The sequence below is a fragment of the Macaca nemestrina genome, chromosome 19 (assembly GCF_043159975.1).
Source record: "Macaca nemestrina isolate mMacNem1 chromosome 19, mMacNem.hap1, whole genome shotgun sequence".
Classification (NCBI taxonomy): Eukaryota; Metazoa; Chordata; class Mammalia; order Primates; family Cercopithecidae; genus Macaca; species Macaca nemestrina.
In genome coordinates, this window is record NC_092143.1 from 18,953,651 (window position 1) to 18,976,845 (window position 23,195).

At 41.1% G+C, this 23,195-nt stretch overlaps 1 protein-coding gene and 1 long non-coding RNA gene across 12 annotated transcripts in view; one reads left to right on the forward strand and one right to left on the reverse strand.

Annotated features, from left to right (window-relative positions):
* The window catches only part of LOC139360002 (uncharacterized), a 247,168-nt gene that overhangs the window by 80,305 nt on the left and 143,668 nt on the right, over positions 1 to 23,195 (forward strand). The gene's annotated exons all lie outside the window — the stretch shown is intronic.
* The window catches only part of LOC105477026 (cadherin 20), a 224,049-nt gene that overhangs the window by 55,497 nt on the left and 145,357 nt on the right, over positions 1 to 23,195 (reverse strand). For 5 of the 10 annotated variants that reach the window (XM_071085247.1, XM_011733353.3, XM_071085245.1 and 2 more), the window contains 4 exons: positions 12,286 to 12,335; positions 11,938 to 12,166; positions 3,236 to 3,530; positions 2,233 to 2,352 (listed from right to left, as the gene is read on the reverse strand). In XM_071085247.1, coding sequence (XP_070941348.1) covers positions 2,233 to 2,352; positions 3,236 to 3,530; positions 11,938 to 12,165 — 643 coding nt within the window. In that variant the 5' untranslated portion in view covers position 12,166; positions 12,286 to 12,335. Of the gene's footprint in view, positions 1 to 2,232; positions 2,353 to 3,235; positions 3,531 to 11,937; positions 12,336 to 23,195 lie in introns of all 10 variants that reach the window. The other 5 variants (XM_011733348.3, XM_071085242.1, XM_071085243.1 and 2 more) reach the window with 1 other exon arrangement.

Below are 23,195 nucleotides of genomic sequence, written 5' to 3' on the forward strand. Positions count from 1 at the left end.
AAGGAAGAGCTCAGAGGGCTGGTTTCTTCTGGCAGCATTACTGAAAGTGAACAGGAGGTGGCAGCAGTGTTTCTCTTACAGATCTGGGAAATTGCAGTCCAAGGTGATTTCTGGCAGCTCTGTCTCACCAAGGAAAACTGGGGTCTTTGGGTCCAGAAAACAAAGCCTCATATGTCTACAAATCTGTGAATTTAGATAATTCTCCTTCAGTTTCTTCGGCCCCTAGAGCCCTTGTTGTGTGAATGGCTCTTCTTTAGGTAACTCATTCCTGCATTTTCTTGCCTCCCTACTACCTGTAAGCAGGGTTGGAATTCTAATTGGATTTTCCTGTTGTTACGTATTCATTCTGTTTTGTGATATTCTTCTGTTTACCTCTGTGCTTTACTGAATTCTGTGAGCTAGGACATGAAAGATGCTCTGTGAGCTGTTTATTTTTACCATGCATAAGAGATGAACTTCCCCAGACAGCAAGCAGCAGATACGGTTTCACTTAAGAAGAGGGGCCTACACCACAATCCGTTGAAATGTGTTGTGATCCTGCCACGCCTGTACAGTAATGTTTTATCTCCCCTTTAACCCTTCAGCTTAAAAAAGTTGACTTCTATACACTCTAGGCAAAGATTAAAGACTTATTTACTACAGCTTTACAACATGACTCTTGGCTAGGTAGACCTTTTGCATGAAAATGGAAGGGATTGGGAATAATAATCCACCCCAGTTTACTCCTATAATGTATGTATTGCCTTATAGTAATAACATTCTCAAGTGGTATATGCAGCATTTTCTTTTTTAAAAGGCCCCCCATGGGCACAGCAATAACTATCTGTTCATGTATTTTTGACCTTAACACTACAGATGCCCCCGGGAGCTGTCAAAATAATGTAAGACTCTTCTTAGGATATAAAGGACACATTACCCTCTTCCTCCCTGTATTTTTCCTCCCTGTGGGCACCCTTCATCTCTTCATTCTCCCCCTTGCCCTTAGTAGAATTGTTAAAGTTACTGTTTTATAGAAGTCCCTAACTGCAGTCTTTTTTCCTTCCTCCTCCTAATTTACACTCCCTTACTACTTTTATGATACAGTTTTCTGAATGTCTGGTTTCCCTCAGGACTTCTGGGAAAAAAATTCGATCAGGTTGCTAATGATAGAAATGTATTTTTTCTTTTCAAATAAAGAGGTGTCTTTGAGTGTTCACCATTAACTTTATTCTGTGGCTGTTTCTTTACTCAGGTTCCTTGTAATTACTCCTAGGTCCCATGTTTACCCTCATATAAAATGGAAGTAATAATGCTTCCTATATCTTTTGCTAGTTTACAAGATTATTGAGAAGTTCAAATATGGCATCATTTATGAAAGTAATAAGAGGGGAAGCTTGGCACAAGTATAAAATAATGACATCACAATAACTTTGCCAAGCTCAAACATATTAAATGAAAGCTTTCATACATCCAAACATAAATTCTGTAGCCAAAGCTCTTGGGTAAGACAGAAATAAATAAGCAAACAAAACAGCAAACTTCTGTTTGTCATTTTCTGCCACATTGCTCCTCACCCATTCAGCTCTCTCTGATGTCCTCCCTGTGAGAGCTTCCCAATCAGGACCTGCCTTTTGGGGGCCACATCCCACATGGTCTTTCCTCCCTCATCAAAACCTGTCTACCCCAGCAACCATTCATTTTGGACTTCACTGCTGAGTGAACAGTGGTTGGTTCAATAGAAAGAACATCAGACCACGTGTCAAGAGACCGCTCTACACTAGATGAGCTTAGTAGCTCTGTTTCCCGATTGCTTTATCTGTTAAGCAAATGGTGACAGACTGGATGATTCTCCCAAGGCTCTTTCCAGTTTCACAATCAATGCTTCTATTTCTCTAATGACCCAGATGAATGTGTCAATCCTCTTGGGTCTTCTTGGGGTTATGAAAGACCTTAGTCCCTGGGAATAAATATAACCATAGGATTTTTTGAAGGCTAGTGGGGAGCTACTTTGTGTGTGTACGCAAAGGGGCTTTTTGCCTCTCCATGTAGACACTGCCCATTGTCTATGCATAGCACTGCTCTTACCCATCAGGGCAGTGCTAGTTTGCTCTCTTAATCCTAAAGCTTATAGCAATCTTCTCTGGTTAATACGCTCCCTGGAGAGTCCTTGAAAAGGAGAGTTGGGTCTGTCATAGCAGTAGTTATAAATTATCAGGGAATAAACACCACTGAGTCGACCCTTGCATCAGATACCTGTTTTAGAGTCCACAGAAAAATATGGCTGGCCCTGAAGAATGCTGTACACCACCCGGGCACTGTTGCCGTAGGTCGGGTCATCTGCATCCGTGGCTGTCACTTGGATGACAGAGGTACCTGGGGAAGAGAATTAGAAACCTGTTCAAGTGTAATAACTAAAGGCTGGATGCAATCCTGAACGGTCCATCTTAAAGCATTTGCAAATGTGTTTGCTTCATTGGGAGAGTCCCCTTCTAGGTCAAGCTTCCATAGCTCTTACCTTGTACCTGTTTAGTAGGGATGAGAGTTATTTGTGCTTTAAATTCTGAATGACTGGTAAGAACACAGCCTTTGGGCTCTTCATTGCTTTTTTTTTTTTTTTAGATGGAGTCTCACTCTGTCACCAGGCTGGAGTGCAGTGGCGCACGATCTCAGCTCACTGAAATCTCTACCTCCTGGGTTCAAGTGATTCCCCCGCCTCAGCCTGCTCAGTAGCTGGGACTACAGGTGTGCATCACCACACCAGGCTAATTTTTTGGTATTTTAGTAGAGACAGGGTATTTAGTAGAGATGGGGTTTCACCATTTTGGCCAGGGTCTCCTGACCTTGTGATCCACCTGCCTCGGCCTTCCAAAGTTTTGGGATTACAGGCGTGAGACACCGTGCCCAGCGCTGTTGCTCTTTTGATAATAACAAAACATTTCTCCCTTATGAAACAATTATTCAACCATTTATTGATTTATCTGTCTAGCTAATATTTTGTTTTTAAAGAATCAGAACTAAAAAACAATAATAGGCTTATTATTATTGTTACTTGCTCTGTTTGATTCCAGTGTTTAGGTAGCTTCCTGCCAGCCACAGGGCTTGATCGTCATTTTTGGTTGCTTTATAATTTGTGAGCTGCTCCTGTCATGCTCTCCTGTTCTGAATGTATGTGTACCTACGTGTGTGTGTGTGCATGTGCGTGTGTATGTGTGTATAGGAGGTGCTGTTTGTGAAAATCAGTGAGTCACCACCTTACCCACTGGGGACATTTCTGGCACAGTGGCGACATAAGGTCCATCCAGGAACTTGGGCTCGTTGTCATTGATGTCTTGAATTTTGATGATGAACTCTGACTCTGGCTCCATGGGCCTGCCCGTCCGCCTGTCTAGGGCTTGAGCCCTTAAAGTATACTGGGCTCTTTCCTCTCGATCGAGTCTCTGAATGGCATGGATGTCTCCTGTGGTGTCGTCGATGGTAAACACGATGCCAGCACCTTCTCCCGAGAGGATGTATTTGATGGATCCATCTCCCCTGTCCATATCTGAATGAAGCTGGGAGAGGAAAGCACCTAATTCTCATCATGGATGTCAACAGGTGTCAGAAAACACATTGATTTTCAGTTTGTTACAAACTTATAACCTCCCTTTACATAAGGAGATTTTTTTTTTAACTCAAATGTTTAATAAGTCTGTCTACAAAGAACTAGTATGCATTGGACACGATTGTGTCAAGGAGTGGATGTAGGTTGATGAATAAGTAAAATTTTCCATGACACATTCTGTATCCTGAACTTACCATTATTTAAACGAAATTATTCTCCCCATTAAGTATAGAAAACAGGAACTCTGGAAAATGAAGATCCCCAATGTTAGAATAAGAACAAGTTTCATAAGGAGGAATCCTACCTTTCCATTTAAGAAAAATAAAATTAAAATAAAATGGATAAGCCTAAACATGTTAAAAAGAAGAAATTGCCATAATTTTTGTAGTATCAAACAGTTTTATGACAATTCAAGTTGGCTGATAAGCTGATGGAAGTAGTTTATAAAAAGGTTAAGGGCACTGCAGTGGGAAAAGTGAATGACCTCTGTGGATTCTTTCTCACATTCTGTGATCCTAGTTCTGTAGTTTCATTCAGTAGGACTGGGCTTGTGTTTCAGGCGTCAAATGGAATTTAACTGCTGGTTATGTTTCTTTACATCAGTATGTGTCTCCTTTAGATGGGACTGGTTCTTGGGTTTATAACTGAGTCACTTAAATCTATATGTGGATGGTTGAGTTAGGGACATGCTTTTATCTGACCATGCAGCTATATTCCCTCTCAGAATACTTTTTTTTTTTCTTTTTTTTTTTGAGACAGAGTCTCGCTCCATCGCCCAGGCTAGAGTGCAGTGGCATGATTTTGGCTCACTGCAACCTCCACCTCCCGGGTTCAAATGATTCTCCTGCCTCAGGCTCCGAAATAGCTGGGATTACAGGCATGCACCACCATGCCTGGCTAGTTTTTACATTTTTAGTACAGAGGGGGTTTTGCCACATTGGCCAGGCTGGTCTCGAACTCCTGACCTCAGGTGATCTACCCACCTCGGCCTCCCAAAGTGCTGGGATTATAGGTGTGAGGCACTGCACCCAGCCAAAATACTTTTAATAACTCTCAAAAGGAGTCCAGGAGTACTATATTTTTAAAATCTCAGGCCTATAAACATATTTCTGCATCTATAATATCTACTGAATTGCAGATAGTATGTATAGGTGGCAAGAACCCTGTAATTTTCAGTAACCCTATAGGTAATGGTCTCTTTCTAAAGGTGGTAACAAAACAATTAGTTAAATGTAGTCAGCCACTCCGTTGTTGCCTGGGTTGTTAGCACTTTGCATAGTCCAGGGTGAAGTTCATGAGATTAGTTCATAAAATAGCCAGCATTAGGCCTGGGGCAGGGAGTCCAATGTATCTGGCCTGAACACTGTCTAGGCCAGTTATAAATTCAGGGCCCTTGATGAGTTATTTTATGTTTATAACCATTAATTTCCTTAGAAATGTGAGGACAACACTAATACTTATTCTGAAGGGTCATTGGGATCATTAGAGATTAATGCACTGGAGACACCCAGCACAGTACTTTTCCCATCATAGGAAGGCCATAAATGGGGCCAGCCATGATACACGTGAATGGAGAAAACGGTATTAGCACACTCAGCTCTTCTCTGCTCCCTGCAGACCTCCAGGAGGGTGGCAGAGAGGAAAAACAACCTGTTGGCTTTTTTGTCATGCACAGTCTCGTGGTAAAAGCTGCGGAAGGCCGCCTGAAGCATGGCTGAGACAGTGTTACTCTGAGGATTAAACGGCATGATCACCAATAAAACACCTGCAAATGCATCCACAACAGCCTCCGATGGGGATGGGTTTGGAGGCTGTGGCTGGCTTTGAGCTGAACTCAGATTGACTCACAGCCAAATCATGCAGGCAACGGTTTTGCTGCCTGGAGGAACTCAGCTGTGTCTTATCTGGAAAAGGGAACTAAGGGAATAAAACTGACTGAAAAAATAGTTGTGGACTTTACTTATTTTATTTAGAATATGAAGTTCTCACATTTCCTCATTTTGTATACAGTATTTTCTTTTTTCTTTCTTTTTTTTTTTTCAATCCAAATCTTCTGTTTATGCTGTTATAAACAGTAGAGGTGCCCAACTCTTGTGTAGAATAGAAAGCCATTTCATTTGGACCTGGGTACAAAGAAATGAAAATCTATTCTGTTGGGAACTGTGTTCTCAGGTAGAGGAACAGAAGTGTGGGCAGAACAAGGATTTCAGAAGGTGTTTTAAATTTAAAAAATGTATACGTATGCATATAGGTGTATGTTTACATATACAACAGTGTATGTATGTAATTTTATGGCATGGTGGCATAGGAGTTTTAATAAAATTGGTTTAATTTAGGGCACTGCTGATTGTGTAGGGAAGGAAAAATAGAAGCTGACAGAAGGGCCACCCCAGGACTGTTCCGAGGTGCATTATGTATCAAATAAAACCTTTTGTTCCGTGATCCTTGAAATACTCAGCACACCTGTGATCCCAGCAGGCGGCAGGTAAGCGTGCTTTAAGCATTTTAAGAAAGGACAGCAGCAGAGCTCAGGGCAGGGTGCCCCTGACTCCTGGGAGCTGGCTGGTGCCACGTGGAGTCTGGGCTGAGGCTCGGGTGTGAGGCCTTCGCTTTCCGTGTGACATTCATCTTGTTGTGGCCTGACGTCTTGTAAGTGCATAATGAAACTGTTTTGGAAGAAGGGTCTGGGGGAGGGCGAAAGTTCCGTGTGGATGGTGCTAGCCCTGGAGCGCCGGCCGCGGTGGCTCAAGCCTGTAATCCCAGCACTTTGGGAGGCCGAGGTGGGGGGATCACGAGGTCAGGAGATCCAGACCATCCTGGCTAACAAGGTGAAACCCCGTCTCTACTAAAAATACAAAAAAATTACCCGGGCATGGTGGCGGGCGCCTGTAGTCCCAGCTACTCGGGAGGCTGAGGCAGCAGAATGACGAGAACCCGGGAGGCGGAGCTTGCAGTGAGCAGAGATTGCGCCACTGCACTCCAGCCTGGGTGACAGAGTGAGACTCCGTTTCAAAAAAAAAAGAAAAGAGCTAGGAGCACCTTTCCAGGAGGTTCGGAGCGCCGGTCTGCACGTGCCAGTGTGCACATGAGCAGGGCAGGAGAGGGAGAGGAAGGGAGGAGGGGAGAGGGAAGAAGGCGGGGGAAGGGAAAAGGAGGAGGGAGGGGGTAGAGAACACCCCCAGGGAAGCAGGAAGCTCTCCACTTTGAAGCATGTCAGGATCTGCTTACACAGAGGTGGTTTCTGAGGCCCATAGGCCTGCCTATCAGTTCGCGGTCCAGTCAGGGAACAAAACTCACACCTGGTTTCAGCAGGGAGAATTTGGAGTGGAGGACTGAAAGGCCAAAAGGAAGCCCGGAGGCATCAGAGAGAGAGAGAGCGCAACTCCAGGAAAACACAGGACAGAGGTGGGGATTCTGGCATCTGCAGGTTTGGAGGGGAGCCCCTTGAGGCCGGGCCTGAGACCCCTGAGGAAGGAGAGCTGCCCCTTGGGCTGGGGCCTCAGGAGCTTGGAGGAGGTGTCCCTGTTCCCTGGGATTCAGACCTCTTAGAAGTAGGTGTGATGAGGAGCAAGTCACTCTTCCCTCGTCCTGCCTCCTGGGCTCCCTCTAGTACTTTCTACAGGCAGGTAGAACCTACCTGGGAGAGGAGCTGGTTGGAAGAGGAGAAATTATGGCTTGGAGAGTTTCAGCCCCAGTACCCAAAGCAGAGTGTGGAAAGGTGAGCGTGGGGCTGAGAGACACCAGCTTAATAACCCATGCAGCAATGCACATTTAATACTCCGCTTTACCAGCCATAGAATACACATTTGGTTTCAAAAATTGCAAAGAACAGACATTAACAGCTTTTCTCCAAGTCACTCAGCAAATCGGCAGTGTAATAAAAATGTTTTATATTTATCCATATTTAATTCGACTAACACTGACTGTGTACCAGCTATTTGGAGGAAGGTAAGAAGCTTCTGAGCAGAGTCAGCAGCACAGTTACGTACATCTTGGGAAAATATTTTTTTTCTTCCTAAAAAAATATTTTAGGCAGAGTAAGACAAGTGAATGTCTCATTTATCCTAACCATTCTTTAGTCTTTAAGATCTTCAGCCAAAGGAGTAGTGAGTGATGGGGAGTACAAGCAGGTTCTGAAGAATCTTAGCTGATTGAGGATTTCGAAAACAAGAATGGTGTTCACTCCTTTTGTCATCTTTCAGAGTGCCTTGAATAGTTTCCAGAATGTAGTGAGTGCTTATAGTTTGTGGTCAGGCAGCTTCCGCATAGTTGTTAACCTCGGCATGATTTGGACCCACAGATTCGTGCACAAGCACAAGCTCTCAGCATCCCTCTCTTTGCATATGTCAATATAATCTAGCTTTAACTCGACACCGCCTTGTCCCTGGAAAGCCCAGTGTGGATTTTGTAAAGCCATACCAATTACAGCTGATAATTGTTGCCATAGTCCTTTCTGAAATAAGCAAATAACTCCGGCAAGCTCTCTAAACAGACATCTTCCGGAGCTCAAGGTGACAAGCAGAATGCCCCTGGGTAAAGAGAATGAAAGTGGATATTCCCTTTCAAAAGAAAGTAAAGGGGAAAAGTGTCTGGGTAAGTGAATATATGATTATCTTCTTCATGTAGAGGTAACACATGCAGGGTAAAAATCTTTGCTTGGCTGCTGGTGTGAGGATTGGGTCAGATGACTATTGAGATAAATGGGTGTCTTGTATCTTGGTTGAGGTTATTTGGAAAGGGCGAGCACTAATTGTGAGTACTCAAGGGTGCTACACAGCTAAGAACTACCCAGCGTCAGAGATAAAGGGTTCAGGAAGCAGCCTGGCTCAGATTCCTGATCCCTCCTAAACACCACTGACTCCTGTGTGTATCCTCTGGGCTTAGTCTAAAGCCACTGGCCACAGACAAGGCAAGGTAAAGGAAAGCCGGGGCTTTGGGGTAGGAGCAATGTATATTTCAGCCCGGGCTTTCCCTGCTACCTTTGGTGTAACTTTGGGCAATGAACGTGAATAACCTCTCTGAGCCTAGTTCCCTGTGTTATACTCACCTCACAGCATTGTTATAATGATTAAATGATCTGCTTTGATGTGAATGTGACCGACACATAGTACTGTGGTAGTCCAATAAAACGTTAGCTACCTTTTTCTTCTGCACTCTTTGTGGCCAGTTCTGTGCCAAGTACTCAGCGTCAGGGAGATATGGACAAAGTTGGGGAGTGGCGTCTCAATTCTACCCTTGGGAGGAGGGAATAGAGCCCTAAATTGTATGTGCACATAAGTAATTACTGAAAATTGCTGAATACAAACATACTCTTTTCTTGAACTTAGCAGTGGCCATGTATGTCTATTTGGAAGAAGTGTTATATAGACATGGAGAAGCTAGAAGGCTTTGGAATTCTGAGTAGGTGCAATATGTGTTCATGATAGAATTGTCTGATTTTAAGCTAAAACTTTGAGAATTTGAATGTGGCCTGATGAGCGGAAGTCAGGGCCTGTCCTGGACAGAGCAGCAGCATGGGCACATGTGTGGGGCCAGGGACAAACGTGGTATGTGTGGCAGAACAAGTTAAGGAGGTCCAGCTCAATTGGGATGGGGCCCTGGTTTGCGAAATTGTGCGAGAGGGCTGAGTGAGGGAGGAGGAAGTCCTTGAACTGTATGCTAGGAGCTCTGATAGCATTCAAGAGCTACAGTGCTTTCTTAATCAGAGGAGCAACATGATGGAAAGGGTGCTTCAGGGAGAGGAATGTGCTGAGCACCCTGGAGGAGGGACGGGAAGAGTCTCTCTACAGGAAGACAGGCAGCACCAGCTTAGTTAATCTAGTCAGGGAGAACAAAGGATCATGGTCATGACAGAGCCTAGAGAGGAGGAGATGCATCCGAGAGAAACTGGCAGGGAAATATTGGCAGATATGGGGACCGATTGCATGTGAAGGATAAAGGAGATAAGGAAAGGAGAAGTCAACAAAAACTCACAGGTTTTGAGGCCAAGGGGTTTGCAGCTGCATTAGGTATTACTGAACTGTTGAGTTCCCATAATGAACTCCTTAAACTACTGTTACTGTTATCACTATTAATACTATCGCTACTATAGTACTATTTACTACTACAGGTTAAGGATAATTAAAATTTTACTCTGGATTGAGTACTGTGCAAAGTGCTTTACATGCATTAGCTTACTTAATGCTTACTACCCAGTGAGACCTTCATTTATTAAATGTCATCTTGAGCACCTTCTACAAGATAAATGCTGTGTTAGGCCTTGGGGATAATATAGGAGCAATGTTCTTGCTTTCACTGAGCTTCTAGTTTTAGTCAGAGGCTTCAGACAATAAACATGTAAATAAAAAAACAAATCAAATATGGTGGTTGTGATTAGGGCTGTGAAAGAGAGTCTAACAGAGGGGCTTGCCTTAGAGAGTGGTCAAGGAAGGCATGAGAGAAGCCAGCGGAAGGGCATTTCATTATGGGGGGAGCAATAAAGGCAGTGCTTGCCAGGTTGCAGGAAGTCCCGAAGGTCATACCCCTGCAACATGAGAATGAGGGAGAGAGTAGCATGGGCTGTGGGTGGGTGCCAGGAGGCAGGCTGATCCAGAAAGGAGTGGTCTTGTAAGCTGTGGGGAGGTGTCTGGAGGATTCAACGCACAGTGGGAAAACAGTGGAGAGGAGTAAGTAGAGGAGTGACATGATCTGACTTAAATTTTAAACAGACCATGGTGGAGAACAGATTGGAAGGAGGTGCAGGTGGACATGAGGAGACTGGTTGGGAGGCTAGATATTTGCCCAGGTGACAGATGATGGTGGAAGCAGGGGTAAGAGAAATGCAGGATTTGGGGTTGATTCTGGCATAGGACTAGCAGAATTTGCAGAGGGAGAGAATGTGCGGGCAGGGGAAAGGGAGGAATGATCCCCGGGTCTCTGGTTTTAGGAACTAGGTGATGGATGGGTGATGGGGCAGACTGTGTTTAGGAGAAAAAAAGAAGAGTTTCTTACTGGACACACTGCACTGGAAAGGCCTATGAGTGAAAATTGTGGAGATGTCACATATGCAGTAGGATTTATAACCCGAAGTGGTCTAAGCCAGAGATAGAGGTTTTGCATTCACTGGCATAGACATGGCATTCAAAACTGCAGAGGTGGCGAGTTCACCCAGGGAATGAGCGTGTGGAGAAGAGGCTGGGGCAAAGCTGACAAGCCCACCAACAATTGGGGTCAGGTGGAAGGAGAGGACCCACAGACACGGCTGAGACAAAAGAAGGAAAAACGGGATTGTGAAGGTCATGGCACAGAGAGGACAATGAGTCAAGGGGAGACAGGTCATCAGTGTCTGAGGTTGTGACTGAGAGGTGTCATAAAATGAAGCCATCGGATTGGGCAGTAGGGAGGTCTTGGGAAATAATGAAAACACAGCTTTGGGTCAGTGGTGGGGACTGAAGCCATATACCTGGGTTAAGAAGTAAGTGGACACTGGTGAAAGAGCTTGGGTAGACAACACTTGAGAAGGAACAGTTCTCTCATCCTCGTCATTCAAATTTGAGGAAGCCGAGGTGAGCAGGGCTTGGTGACCTGTCCAAAGTCACTCTAGAAATAATTGCAGGACTGGGCTTTGAACTCGCCTGTGTTTGAATCTGAAACCCATGCTCCCAGCCTCTGTGCTAAACACGCGTTTAAGTTACCATTTGAATGAATTATTTATTTTCTAATTAGTTCCTTGTCTCCTATTCTCTCACTTGGTTGCTTTCACAAAATAGTCTGTAATTAACACCCCAATAAAGTAAACATAGGAAGAATTCAGGATTAAAGATGAAATAATGATAGATTAAATCAAGAGAATTCAAATATAACATTTATAAATATATTTATTGTCTCCAGCTATCCTAAAGCACATGCTAAGATCTTCTGAAATGAAAAATGTTTTATTTTTATTTTTTTCATTAAATTTGCACCTCAGGCAATACCTCTGGAAATGCTCTGAATAAACCCCACAAAAACACAAAGCAAAAAACCCTGTACTCTTCTTGCATTTCCAAATTTCCCTCTTCCCCATTCTATCATTCCCAAACAACAACTGCTGCCTCTTTTAGGACCTGAATAGCTCTTGCAGGGTCTGAGCCTTTTCTTCCAAATCCCAGTTCCCAGTTTTTCCCATTCATAAGAGAGACATGGACAAGGAAATAAATTTTTCCTTTCTGACTGGTATCTGACAAAGCGGAAGTTACATTTTAGCTAGGTGTCAAGTAATGTACCACTTGTTCCAGTTTCTCTCAGGCCTCAGATACAGGCTAGGTGAACTTTCATATTTAATTCATATTCAATTTCAATATCCAATACCCGGGTCATTTCTACTTGGCATTTCTTACCTTGCCGACATACAAAGGGTCAGTCCCAGTGTACTCTTCCAGAACGAAAAACTGGTTCCAAACCCAGCTTCTTTTGGACCGCTGATGTGACTGTGGCTTGTCTGACAGGAGTGCTTCTAATTCACCTTGTGGTGTTGGGGTACCCGAGAGAACGGTGGTTGTAAGGTCCATCAGTCCCCAGAAGTACAAGGACATGCCAAGTCCAAGCCAGTTCTTTGCATTGCTCATTCTACCAGAAGTCCACATGGGATTGCCAGGTTTTCAGAAAGTGGAGGAGAATTATAAGCAACTGGAACTTGAGTATTTTCCAAATTTAAAAAAAACACACAGTTTTTATTGGACACTTACGCTTCCCAAATGAGATCCTGCTTCAAGTCAATCTGCTTGAAGTTGACTTCCTGTCAAGTTAAGGAAAACACAGTGTGATGATGTCAGATTCTTTCCTGCAGGCGGGTTGCAGGTTTTCAAGAAATGTCAGTAAATATTCAGCTTTCTACTCAATGAGTTAAAAAGTCATAAGAGGTTATTGCTTTAGAAATGTGTGAGTAATAAATACTATTTTGATAATAAGACAACACATCTTGCTATAATCAATCCCAAACCTTTGGATATAGATTTGGTGGGAATAAAACTGATAAATAAATTTCTTCTCACTAGTAACTTAGCTGGAGGGTTATGCTGTATTATTGATTGGTTTGAATTAATAGTGTGCTTTTTGAAGTATTTATGATCAGACAGCCTCTTAAACTCTTAAAAGCAGCATTCATTTACCAAATATAGAGCTAATAACTAATATTTCCATTAGCCCAACTGCTTTTCTTTGCTTATTAAAAAAATAGGATAATCCAACTACCCTTTTTTTTTTTTTTTTTTTGTCACGCACAGTGATCTTGTGCCTACGCTCTTATTGATAATGCTAGGAATCTTGGGCTTCATTTATAAGCAGCCATGGATCACTTCTCAGTTTAATCATTTTCTGAGCTCGTAGTGGATTTTAAGTTTCACACCCTGCTGCTTTGGCTCCGAAGCACTGATAGGGGCTGCTAATGTGACCTTTCTAGGATTTAAATGGTCAGTTAATCATTGTATCCTTCACAGCAGACTTTAAAGTGCTATTAGTCTCCTGCCTATGGGAGCAAGCTAAGAGAATGTAGTCAACAAATTTCCTTTCTTGACCTGAAGGACTCATTTAGGCAAAGGGACTTCTACCCTGGGGACACATCTTTCTCAGTCAAACTTTTGTTGCTATGCAGTCACATTTAGCTCGTGACCTCACTCCTGGGCTTTGGCCTCATCTATCTTTTCTTCCCTTATTTGGCTTGGTTTAATGAGATGGCATAACACTCAAGTCAACCTGTCAAAACAACCAAAATGTCTTCCGTTGGCTTAATATTTTCACTGTTAATTTGAAGAACTGCTGTCATCTGAGAACAAATGTGTGTATTTGGAGATTGCAGCTCCATGCAGCTAAATAACACTTCATTTCTACAAGTGGTTTGAAGTGAATGCATTGATGCTAACTCAATTACTACCTTCCACCTGTCGTCATCAGAACTGTTTTCAGCTTCCTCTCAAATACTCATGATTGAAATTTTAAAATATTTTATAATTATTTAATACAATATGCCATTTCATTTCTGTATAAGAAATCACTTTAATGAGAAGTGATAAGGAGAAAGTAGCTGAGGAAACCGTAGAATTTTTGTAACAGAATGGGAGGCTGTGCCTCTTACGAGCTTCAGCTCTGAAGGCAGATTGATTGTTAAGAAAAAGCAAGCCAGGTGCCCCTTATTGAGGGCAATGTGTTTGCTAATAAAGAACAACGGTGCTGCTAGCAGGTGAGTTACCAAATATTCGCTGTTTTCTCTCTCTTTGGATGGTGGACATCTTCCCTTGGGAACAGACAAACCCGGTTCATGTTTCTCTGATCCCTGTCTACAGGGAGATGTTCTGGAAGAAGGAACTTAACCCAGGAAATGAATTGATGAGAAGGATTAGTGAGACATAGCTGTGCTGTTTTAGAGACCTAGAAGGCAGACTAAAGGACATTGCCAAAAAAAAAAAAAAAAAAAAAAAAAAAGCCACTGCCAGAATACTGTCATTAGTAAACCATAAAAGCAACATTCTGTATATTGTAAGACACAAACATATCTATAATTCCTTAAAGTGCATTAGACTTAAGAGGCAGTTTGGTTACTGGTTCTATCTTCATTACCTCTGACTTATTTACTTGTATGAATTTCAGTTTCCTCATCTATTAAGCAGGGACAGTAATACTTCCACATACCTCACTGGACCATCACAAGAATCTGATGGGATCATGCAGGCAAAAGTGCCCTGTAAATGACTAAGGTACCAACCGAACTTGAACAGTCAGATCAAGTACCTAGGTCAGTAAAAATCATGTAGCTAAGCCAGAAATATCTATTTTATGGGCACCTTTGGGGCCAGGATTCTGAAAGGGCTTATAATGTATATCTGCTATTTTTCAGATCTCTACATCTGTGATAAGTACCGTCTGGTACCAGATTCTGGCTCAGTCTAATTCTGTAATAACCAAACATTGGCATTCCATCTGAGGAGATTTAATGAAGGGCTAGTTATTAGAAAACTCTTCAATGGTAGAGAAAATTATTTTGTGGGTTGCGTTGATTAAAGCTAGAACTCACTCACACTCTCTCTCTCTATATATGTGTGTGTGTGTGTGTGTGTGTGTGTGTGTGTGTGTTCCCTTTAATATCCTTGTTTCTTACCTATATTTTGCCTAAGCACACATGTCTGTTATTTTCTCTGGCTAGTTGTAGTAACTTGCTTTGAATCTAAGAGTGCGTGTGCATGCATGTGTGGTACTGCAGATGTCTCCTCTCCTGCTTCCACTGGCTACATTTTATGTGCAAAATGAGATTTGAGGAATTTTAAGTAGTGTCTTTTATATTCCCAATTTCTAACAAACTAGGCATGTGTTCCTGCCAATTAAAACCCCCTATCCCCCTACCTGAGGCATGATCTGAAGAGCTCAAGGAGAAGAGCCTTCTTTGAAATCTGTGATGAATATTTTCTAGGCGGTCAGGTTGCCTCTGTTTTCATCTCCCTCTTTTTTCTACTTTGGCCTCCTACACAGTAGTGCAAATTCTTACTTTCCTCCCCTCCACTGAACACGTACAAAGGTGGCTGTGGGATCTTGACCTGGGGAACCCTTGGTGATTCTCTGAAAGCCACTGGTACCTTCACACACCCAAAGTCACAAAGACCACAGTGTCATACCAACTCTTTCTGTCTTACATAACTTGATAGCAACAGTTGATGCAAAGCACTTTATTTCTGCTTCCTCGGGGATGAATGCATGAAAAAGACTCCCTGCCTAACTTTCTAGAAGGTGGAAGCTGGGTTATACAATAGTTGCATTATTCTTTTCACAATTAGAGGTGTTTTTTACAAAACAGTTCTATCAGAAATACTACTCAGTTTGCATTTATTTTAAGTGAGGTGGTTCTCATATTCATGTTTTTTCCCTACAGGATATGAATAGCAATAATGTGTTTGGGGTGGGCTAATTGCTGTTGTTCTTATAAAAGAAGATACTGATACATGTGTATTTGTATATGTAGATCTGCTTTGGAAGACTACATATGCCACATGAAGAATACATTAGTGGAAATTGACTTCTGCGTTAAATGAGTCTTTTAAAAGTTTCCCCCTCATCCTCCCTAAAGAAAGAAAACAGCTTGGTAATGAACACAGTAGGAAGAAATTAAAGTTGTACATAAAGTGTGCTCTCAGTGAATTGTTTATTTTGTTACTTAAATTCATTGTGATATTTAAAATGTAGTGGGGAGGGATGGTTACTGCTTTTTCCTTGAAATGAACTGGGCTTTTATGGTCTTGCTCTGATTTCTTTCCTCATTATTCCAGTTTTCCTGAGCTTTTCATGGTTAATGCAAGTACTACTTAGCAAAGCTCAAATGACATCTCTATAGAAGCAGTCAATCGACTCTGTTTGTGACTCCATATAAGACAACGATGGGGTGTTTTAATGTTCTGATTTGGCCTAATGCCTTTAAGAGAGGTAAATGCAGACAGTAGTGTCATGGTTTTAAGAGCTAAACTTCTTAAACTTTCATTTTTACTTATAGAAAGAGCCTCAAAAATGCACTTAAAAGAAAAGAGAGACTTTGTAGAGATCTTAGATAGTACAGTGAAACATGACAGTGTACCGTAAAGTGCATCAACATTAAATCAGAATGCAACTTAATGTCATAATGCTATTCCACCTCCCAATCAAGGTTCTCGCTTGGGAAATAGCAACAAACCCATTTTACTTAGGAATTGAAATCCTTTTGTAAACAGTGCAAAACCCCAGAGAGTGACACAGGTGGTCACGGGTGTAAATTGGAGTAAAAAGTTGTTCGTGTATTTCAATGTGTATGGTTCACAAACAACAATATTCCCATTGCAGAATCCCATAAAGAAAAAAGTTTTAGTGCTTCTGTAAATACACTTTCAACATTCCTGGATTTGTTTGTGTATGTTTGTGCTACTGACCAAAGTCCATCACTAGGGGTCTGTCTTGGACGGGGTGGGTAGTATGGTTTTATATGCTGAAAGGGGACACAGTTCTCTGAACGGAAGTTGTTTTCGTTTACTAAGTTTTTATTATATTTCTTCTGTACTCTATACATAAGGATTTTAACTCCTAATCTAAGTGGGTTTGTTTCTGTTTCTCAAGAGAGAACCTTGATTGGGAGGTGGAATAGCCCCATGACATTGAGCTGTATTCTGATTGAATGTTGATGCACCTTATGATACACTGTCATGTTTTGTTGTAATAGCTAAGATCTCCATAAAGTCTCTCTTCTAAGTGCATTTTTGAAGCTTTTTCCATAAGTAACAGTGATAGCTTAATTTACATTTACTACAGAGGTTCTATCCATCACAGTTTCTTCTGGGACAGTCATTAGGTGAATGGAAGCTCCATGGCCCTTTTGTGGTCATCAACTCACCAGCCCACCCAAAGCCACCCATCTGTGGAGGCAGCCAACTCTCAGCAGGGCCAGAAGAGGTAGTCCAGGTACTAGATTTGCTGAATTTTAAGTTGTACTCTCACTTCCACTCCCCTACCTAATCCTCACCTGCCTCACCACACCCCTCCTCCCAACTTAACCTTTCTGAAGTAAGATATATCTTAAACATTAATGTTTACTTATTTAATGTTCTCATAGTAGGCCTCCCTCACTCCTCAGAGAAGCTGTTAATATGTTGATGGTGTATGCAGAACTGAGGGATTACAGTATTACATTTTTAAGAAATTGAACAGAAGAAGAAAAATAATACTTAATTTCCATGGAGATTTCTTAGAAAAGATGGTCACCACTCTTGCTTATTCTAATTTTCATTATTTATCTTTCTATGAATTCCTTCTCCACCAAGTTCCTCAAAAATGGTGGCACTCCTGAGCCTAAAGGTTCAGCTGTTATCATGTTCACTCAGGCCATTGCCAGTTCTCTGAAATCTTCCCTTTCCCACCACTCCTACTTATTTTCCCTCTCCTTCCCACCACCGTACCAGTTTATGTGAGAGTGCTGTTTTCTAAATGAAACTGGGAGCCGTAAATGGAAGTATGGGGTGGATGTGGGTGAGGGGAAGGTACACAGTAGCTTAATTGAAGTTTAGGAACAATATCTCATTTTGTATAATGGTAGGGATGTGCGTATGTGTGTGTGTGTGTGTGTGTGTGTGTGTGTGTGTGTGTAGTAGAGCAAAAAAAAATTGGTAGTAAGCTTGAATTATATAATTAAGAGCCCTGGGTTTGAAAAACTTGGTCAGTCCCATAATAAAACTTGCCGTATGTTGCCTATATACATGCTGACCCTCTAGCTATGAATTCCCTAGCTTGGGTCATAAATAAAGGCATTTTCACTTTAGAAATCCTTGCTCTAGAGTTCATGCCCAATTCCTCTGTGCTTTTCATTCTTGTTATAATCAATTTTTGCAGTTCAGGGTGCCCTGTCTTTCTTTCCCTATCCGCCAAGGCTGGCAGATAGTTTCTTACTGATCCTTTCACCCATACTTAGTATCTGGTAAATGTTTTAATCCTCAAGGAGTCAGGAAGTTTTTGACCTACTTTACCCTTCCTCCAGTTTTCACTTTTAATCAAGCTAATGAAACTATAGCCCAGTCTGTGGGCAGTTTCTCTGACTACAGTTAGACAAGAATGATCAATTTTGATTTCTGAGACTTGTTCCACATGCCTACTAATTTCTCGTTTTATGTGACATTTATAATTGCATTAAATCTGTGCTCATTCTTCATAAAAAGCTTGTATTTAAAATGAAATTATGTAGCTAACATTCTTTGATAAGAAGTTGCAGGTAATTGCTACTCAGTGTTTTTTCTTATGACTTTGCCTTTGTACAGCATTTTAGGAAGTTAGGAAAATCCTGTAGTTTTCCCTGGACCCATAAAAAAATAATTCACAGGAAGAAGATTTTTTGGCAAAGGTAAGTTTGCTACCTAAACGTCAGACTTAAATCTTGAGTATCAGTATGTTTGATCAAAGAATGGATTGCAAAGCCAGACAAACTTTAGTGAGTTTCAGCCCTGCTACTTACTATCTATGTAATCTTGAACAAGTGACTTAAACTCTTTACGTCTCTGTTTGTCATTTACAAACTGGAGGTAATTATAGACTCTGTCTCACAGGGTGATTGTAATTAACTGAGAAAAAAATATATATGAAACTCTTAGACATTTGAGAGATGGTTAAAGTCTTGTGCCTGAACAATAGTAGATGCTCAATAGATACTGGTTTCCTTTTCTTCCTTCAAGGAGTTTACAGTTTAGGAGGGAGATATTACCATTAATCCTAGTGATAGAAATAATAATAGGAATAGGCATAGGTATAAATACCATTATTAACAATAATAGTGTAGCAGCAGCAGCAATAACAGAAGCAATAACAGCAGAGGTAATGACATGGAGTGTTTATGCCAGGCTGTATCAGGTAATTTACATTTACTTTGTCATTTAATCTTTATAAGAATTCCACATTAAATGTTTTATTTCCTCATTTTACAAAGAAACAAACAGTAGTGTGCTGGGGTCAGCTCCTATCACCTTTCACCACAGCCTCTCAATGCCTCAAAGCCTCTCACTTTCAAGGCCTCTCAATGCCTTGAAATTGGCCATGGTGTATTTATACCACGGGTATTGGCAAATGCTACATAGGAAGAGGATGAACTGGAATTCTTCCTCAGAGCGACTGTACAAGATGTGCTTAGTACGTGACTGACTGTGGCACAGATCTGTTGGTGATGAGGGTTTACAGGACCCCGTAAAAACAAAATGCTAGGCCAGATCAGAAAAGGGAGAAATGATTTCCATCAGGAGGATAAGGGCTTAAGGGAACCTATGAACTAGACCCCGAAAAATAAAAGGGCGTTCCAAGTTAAAGAAAACGCAGATACCATGGTGCAGATACAGGATGCAAAGGACCTGTCTGGGAGAATAATAATAATTTAATTTGCTTAGAGAATAGGGTCACTTCAGGAGACTGAGGAGGGATGAAAGAGGCAGGAAATCCAGACAAAAACCACTAGCTAGGAGCTGGAGATACTGGATTGAAGTATTTGGAATATACTTGATAGTTCATAGTGAACAACTGAAGGTTTTTGAGCGTGCCAAAGTAATGTTGGGCCAGGCGTGGTGGTTGACACTTGTAATGATAGCACTTTGGAAGCCTGGGTGTGGGGAAGATTGCTTGAGGCTAGGAGTTCAAGACCAGCCTGGGCAACAGTGCAAGACCCCGTCTCTATTTAAAAAATATATATGTAAAAAAAAGTAAAGTTAGTATGATACTAATGTATACGGGCAATGGCATCCGAGGCCATATAAATGTAAAGGAAAAAAAAAAGAAGAAAAAGGGGAACAAAGTCATGTTGATAAATCTCTGTTTAGTAGTGTTTCTGGAGAGAAGGTGGGAAAATCAGTTGAGAGTTCAGGGAAAATTGGTAAGGAGAACTTCAACCAAGGATCCAGGGGAGGGAAGAATTGGCCAGATGTCTGAAACATCAAGGAGGCAGAGTCTCTAACACTTGCAAACTAACTGGATAAGAAGAAAAGTGGGAACTGGACAAGATGAAGCAATCATGACTTAAACTTCTGTGCCTGGGATGGGGCAGGAAGTTGGGAGGAGGTGCTAGTTAGAGCCAAGGTGATAAATTTGGTTTTATACGCAGGAATAAAAAATTCATCATTCTACGTCTGATTAGTTAAAGAGGCAGGAACTTTCTCTTTTTAGTCCAACACTTCAAAGTGGCTCGGGGCATAACGAATGTGAGCTTCTTTCTCTTAGAGCACATCTCACCCCTCCCTGAGATACAGCTCTGAATCCAGCCTCCCTGTCCTGGTGCTGTACCTGGATATGACTTCTCTGTGGCTAACCTGGTAAAATTTATCTTTAACTTCAACTTAGCTAGGATTTTTTTGATTTGTCCATTTCTTGGATCTTATTTACTTTACACAATCTCCTGTAACACTAGAATAGTGGGTGTGTTATTTTTCATTCTTCTAATGTGTACGAAATGAACACCTAGAAGACCACTAGCTAGGAGCTGGGGATATTGGATTGAAGCCTTTGAAATAAGCTTGATAGTTCATAGTGAACAAATGAAGGTTTTTGAGCATGCCAAAGTAATGTTGGGCCAGGCATGGTGGGTTCGTACTTGTAATCCTAGCACTTTGGAAGGCTGGGTATAGGGAGAATTGTTTGAGGCTAGGAGTTCAAGACCAGCCTGGGCAACAGGGCAAAACCCTGTCTCTCTTTAAAAAATATATATGTAAAAAAATTAATATGATACTAATGTATATGGGCAATGGCATCTGATGCCATATAAATGTAAAGAAAACAAAATAAAAGGGCAGTCTGTTCAAGAAAAAGAAAAATTTACCTTTTAATGCCCTAACAAAACAAACCAAAAATCTTACTGATGTTTATTATGTATCTTGTTGAAGGAAAGTAAAATCTTGTCTTCTAATACATGCTTTCAGGAAAAGAAATCTCTTTTGGAGCATAGTGTATCATTTGGAATCAGGACATCGTGGTTTAAGACCAGTTCCAGCTCTGCCACTGGATGTGTGACATCCAGTATATTGCTTAATCCTTTTGAGCCTCAAATATGAGAAGAATAATCTTCTTTAAAGGAGTATTGCAGATTATCGTGACCTAATACTATAGATTAAGTTTTGTGTGTGTGTGTGTGTGTGTGTGTGTATATATTTAACTTCTTATGTGTTTCCCTTTTTATCTATCTTCTCAAAGCAGTTTGTGCATTTTCTTTCCTGGCACTTCAGTATTCTGTATTGTAATTATATACTTGTTTGTTTTTCCTCTATATTGTAAGCTCTTTGAAGACATAGGTAATGCCTTTTATCCATGTGTCTATGGGCAGTACTTGGCACATACTAGGTGCTCAGTAAATATTAACTGTCAATGTATTTTTAAATGGCAAAAAAGTATTTAACAGTTTAATGTTATTCTTTCCGCCTTTAAGCTTTTACTTTGATTTAATCAATGTATTCCCATACTGAGTTTAATGTCTGTTCACACCTGCAGCACATTAGTGAACATATTAAGAGGCAGAGATAAAGACAATACAAAGTCAAGAAAAGTCAAGAAAGCAGTGAGTTTTCACAAATGCTATTTTTGTTCTTGAACAGAAAACATAATCCTTATGTGTCAGAAGTCTTCTAGAACTGTGGCATCACTTGTAAAGTTAAAGCATCATTTGCAGAAATACTTGGAAATCTTATTGGGATTGAAAAATTACAGTGACCTATTTGAAAGGAAAATAAATCTTGGGATCCAAGATCTCTAAGTTAAAGGGAAAAGTAAATCTAGAAACTACTTAGGGCAAACTTGCCTCCCATCCTATTCGAAGTCATCCCTCTGATCACTGAGATAAATGCATATATGATTTCCTCCTTTGAAAAGACTAATGAGAAACTCAAAAGAGTGCAGCCATTTGTCTCTCACCTGTCTGTGACCTGGAAGTCCCCTCCCTGCTTCGAATTGTCCTGCCTTTCTGAACAGAACCAACGTTCATCTTACATATATTGATTGATGTCTTATATCTCCCTAAAATGTATAAAATCAAGCTGTGCCCTGACCATCTCGGGCACATGTTGTCAGGACCTCCTGAGGCTATGTCACAGCACGCGTCCTCAACCTTGGCAAAATCAACTTTCTAAATTAACCAAGACCTGTCTCAGATATTCGAGGTTCACACCTAATAATATATAATATTGTTAAGTTAAAGGGATGTGACCATCAAAGTTATCTCTGATGGCTTAGATTTTAACTTTCTTAATTTGGGGGAGGGAGGGTGATATGAGAAGATCTTTTTTCCTCTAATTCTTTTCAAGGTCAGCCTCCACCTGTTCTTTGGTAATTCCCTTTTTCTTGAACCTATAATCTCTTCATTAGTCTAATCCTCAGTATAAGACTATATTTACATCTCCTTTTAGAATGTTTTTATTCTACCCTTACATTTCAATGACAGCTTTTCCAAGATAGACTTTCACATGGAAGTCTGTGATGAAAATTGCTCCACTGTCTTCTAGCACCTAGTATTACTAATGAGAAATTCCATGTATTTTAGCAAAATTGTAAACTACAAAGATATGGGACCCAAGAGAAAGGGGATCCAACATAGGAGACTGGCAAGAAGAAGGCCCAGGATAGCAGTTGCATCCCAGGCTGTGAGTACAGCAGCCAGGTGAGGGGAGGGAGGGCTCCAGGAAAGAAACAAAGTGTCGGAGTGACTGAGAAGCTTCCAGGATTTGGATAAATTATTGATAGGCACAGGACAGATTTTTTGAGCATTTGGGGGAAAAATAGTGACATAGACATAGAGAAGACAAGAAAAGAAAACCCTAGGCAATTGTTGACCAAGAAAAACACAAAGTTCTGTAAGAAAGGCATTAAATCTTCAGGTATAACTTTGCTCAGTAAAAAACAACATTTATCCATACTGAATAAACATTGGCTATTCTTTTAGTGAGTACTGAAATATAACTATGTTGAAGGGCGAAGGAGGAGAGAGTGGTTGGGAATATGTGTAAAAAGAACTAAGAGCTCAATTACCCTACTGGAACACCAACTGCTAATATCTAGAATAGGTATTTCAATAAATGTATATAAGCATATGACTTAGAAATGTATTGGCAAATACTTGAATACATAACTTTGGGGTTTACGTTTT